The sequence below is a fragment of the Oryzias melastigma genome, linkage group LG17, assembly GCF_002922805.2.
Source record: "Oryzias melastigma strain HK-1 linkage group LG17, ASM292280v2, whole genome shotgun sequence".
NCBI lineage: Eukaryota > Metazoa > Chordata > Actinopteri > Beloniformes > Adrianichthyidae > Oryzias > Oryzias melastigma.
This window is the reverse complement of record NC_050528.1, coordinates 25,142,550-25,145,563: the sequence shown is the minus strand read 5'-3', so window position 1 is coordinate 25,145,563 and position 3,014 is coordinate 25,142,550. Positions and strand designations below refer to the sequence as shown.

The following is a 3,014-nucleotide window of genomic DNA, read 5'->3' as shown; positions in this document are numbered from 1 at the left end:
GGATCATTTCTTTGAGTGTAGAACTGAATACTCGCCTGAAACCTCTTCTCAGTGTAGATTGGAAACTTCTTTGCATCATAAATATTACTAATGATTCATTCTATATATGTATTACACTATTAAAGAAGTAAGATGTCGCCTTAAATTTTGTGAATGTAGACGCCCGTACCCTTGCCAAGTTGTGGATCCATAGTTTTCTAACATTTGAGTACTGGCCACCTCCAGGTTCCAATCACACATTTCCAGCAGCTTTAGACAATCGGACCTACTCCTCAGACCCAAACAGAATAACTGCTCCACCTAAAGAACAAACACAAGCAGAGGAGAATTCTGGTTAGCAATGGATACACAGATTCCTCAAACCTAAACTGTCATGAAGCAGTTATGAGGATAAAAAAAAGAATCATCCTTCTAGAAACATTTAACTCTCAATCTGAATCTTTTCTTTGATTTACAACTAGGTAAGTGCAGCAGCAGGGGTTTATTGCTTCTTCAAGGACCAAAAGGGGTTTTCTCTGTGAATTAATACTCAAATAAATACAGTTGAATGACATCTAGAAGGTTTTTATGAAAACACTGTGTAAAAGAGAAATTAAAGCCCTAGAAATGTACCATCATACTTTCTGCCCTTTTTTGGCTCAGAAATGTCCTATTTTTCAGATTTTTACTTTACAAGCCTTACATGTCTGCATTACTTACAATGAACCTCGACATTTGGCCTGTTTATGTCTAGAAAATGTATAATAATAAGCCACATTTAGCCACTTCTCTACTTTAATTTTTAGCATTTTTTACATGCATCTAGTTTTTTGGGGGAAAAATATTCCACTTGGTTATTCATGTTTAATACTTTTAGTGATCGGACATGCTCATTAGTCAAACTATCACAATTTGTAAAATACAAACAAACAGGCATGTTAACAAGCCTGTGGTGATGATTCGTTCATTTTCGGGTTTATTAAAAGAGCTCATGCTAAACTCAACATGCTGGGATCAGAGCATGGAAGCAATTATGCAGGTCATTACTGTGAGTGACAACAGACATTATAGCATACTTTTAAAGCAAATAATACTGATTAAAAGAGTCCAAACCTTAGTAAAATTGCAACAAAATCTCACTTTTGAGAACTTGGTAATGAAGTTCAAAAAGATTTATTGGCTATGTTTATTAAAACCTTTCTGGAAAAACTTGTTGATTTTATTTTAGAGAAAATATTGAACACAAAAGAGAAAGAGATGCTTATTTTTATTCAATTGTATTTATTCATTTTTTGCATATGAGTCACTGAAACCTTAAGTTTGTCACTTGGATTCCAATCATCCGTGAATGTATAAATGTTTGTGAATAGATAATTAAACTTCCATTCCAACTACATTTTGAAAAAAAAACATTTAATTTTCTAGGATATAGTTTCTGCAAATCGGCAGGATTTTATCTGAAATTTGCCTCTGAATTGTGGGCGGGACCGTTGCCGTGGAAGTAAGCCTGCACTGATATCCCATCATCCCTTGTTTAGATGCTCTCCCATGAGCTAAGCTAACAGTGAGCAATATAAAGGCTATCCAGTTGTACAATTTTGAGCCAGATACTGGCTTGAACGAGGAACATTAAGATGTTAACGTATCTTTTTATCAGCCAGTGGATGCATCAGAATGTAGTGGAGCAAGGAGACTTGGGTCCTGCCCATTTCAGTCGCTGCGTCACCAAGGAGAGCTTTTTCAAACAGCAGGTTTTTTTCTGTGCTCCTGATTCATCCCGATTTGAATAAAAACATACTCTGAGAAGCAGTTTTACTCTTAAATTATTTTATATATGTCCTCCATCATGAAAATAAATGATAAAAGAACATGTTAAAAAAAACACACACAATGAGACTTTGAAGCACTTTGAGCATTGAAGGGGAAAAGTACTAAGATTGGAAACATGAATTCTGTTTTGTGACTACAAACGATGATGGACAGAGTGTCACATGACTCATAGGATATGATGGTATCAACTTCCTTTCATTTAGAAAGAAATAAAATATGTGAAATACTTTGTTGGAATATACTAAAATACAAATCATCCCACATATTTCAAGACGTGTATGGTTCAACTCAGGCCAGAACAGTGTCAGAACAGTGGATTTGAACAAGATTTTACTTCAAAAGTATGTTTAGTCACCTTAGATTTTTACCTTGGAACTAAAAAAAAGGGGGAATATTGTCTTGTGTTCTTGCAGCCTCCGAGTTCAAGCTTAAAAATAAGCCAGGAAAAACTAATTTCCTCAAGAATCCATAGGATGCAACGGAAAAACCTTTATACAGCCTGATTAAACCAGCATCAATACCAATTGCTGGCAAAAAGTTAGACAATTATTCATTTATAAAACATATGCTTATAAAAGTGATTTTACAGTAAAGTTGTCCAGTAATCAATATTTAAAGCAAACAATGAAATATCATTTATGTTTTTATTTTTTCCTGTCTCATTCTAATCAAATTACAAGAGAGTCATAAGTGTCTCAAATGTTGACATATTTCTTTTTGCTTTACGTTAAAAGAAAAAAAAATCACTAATATTGTAAAGTGCCATAATAGTAATTGTTTCCCTGCTCACACAAATGAGATCTTTGGACAACCCATGAAGATTAACTTCCCTAAAACATGTCTGGGCCCGCCCCCTCGTCTCCCTAATTTGCATAAACGGGATCGAAATATCCCAGTGAGACATTAGAAAATCTATAAATAATTAAATGAGCAACAGACACAAAAGAAATGCATCAAGAAAAGAAGGCAAAATCAATTCAATACTTTCTAAGTGGGAATGAAAAAGCATGAGAGAAGAGGAAAAAAATCCATTTAAACACCTCATTGAGAATTGAAAAAAACTCCATTTCAAATTCATTACAGTAAAAGAACCATCAGTTATGTGATGGCTGGGAAAGATTTAATATCCTTTGTCACTTTTCTCCCCCAAACCATTAACACTAGAAGGCCTGGGATTTTCCGTTTCTGCTGCAGTGTCCCCCTCC

General features: G+C 34.6%; 1 protein-coding gene across 2 annotated transcripts in view; it reads right to left on the bottom strand.

Moving 5' to 3' along the window:
- Window positions 1-3,014, bottom strand: part of LOC112147140 (activated CDC42 kinase 1) — a 51,751-nt gene that overhangs the window by 15,876 nt on the left and 32,861 nt on the right. For both annotated transcript variants that reach the window (XM_024273285.2, XM_024273283.2), the window contains exon 16: window positions 170-300. In XM_024273285.2, coding sequence (XP_024129053.1) covers window positions 170-300 — 131 coding nt within the window. The remainder of the gene's footprint in view (window positions 1-169; window positions 301-3,014) is intronic.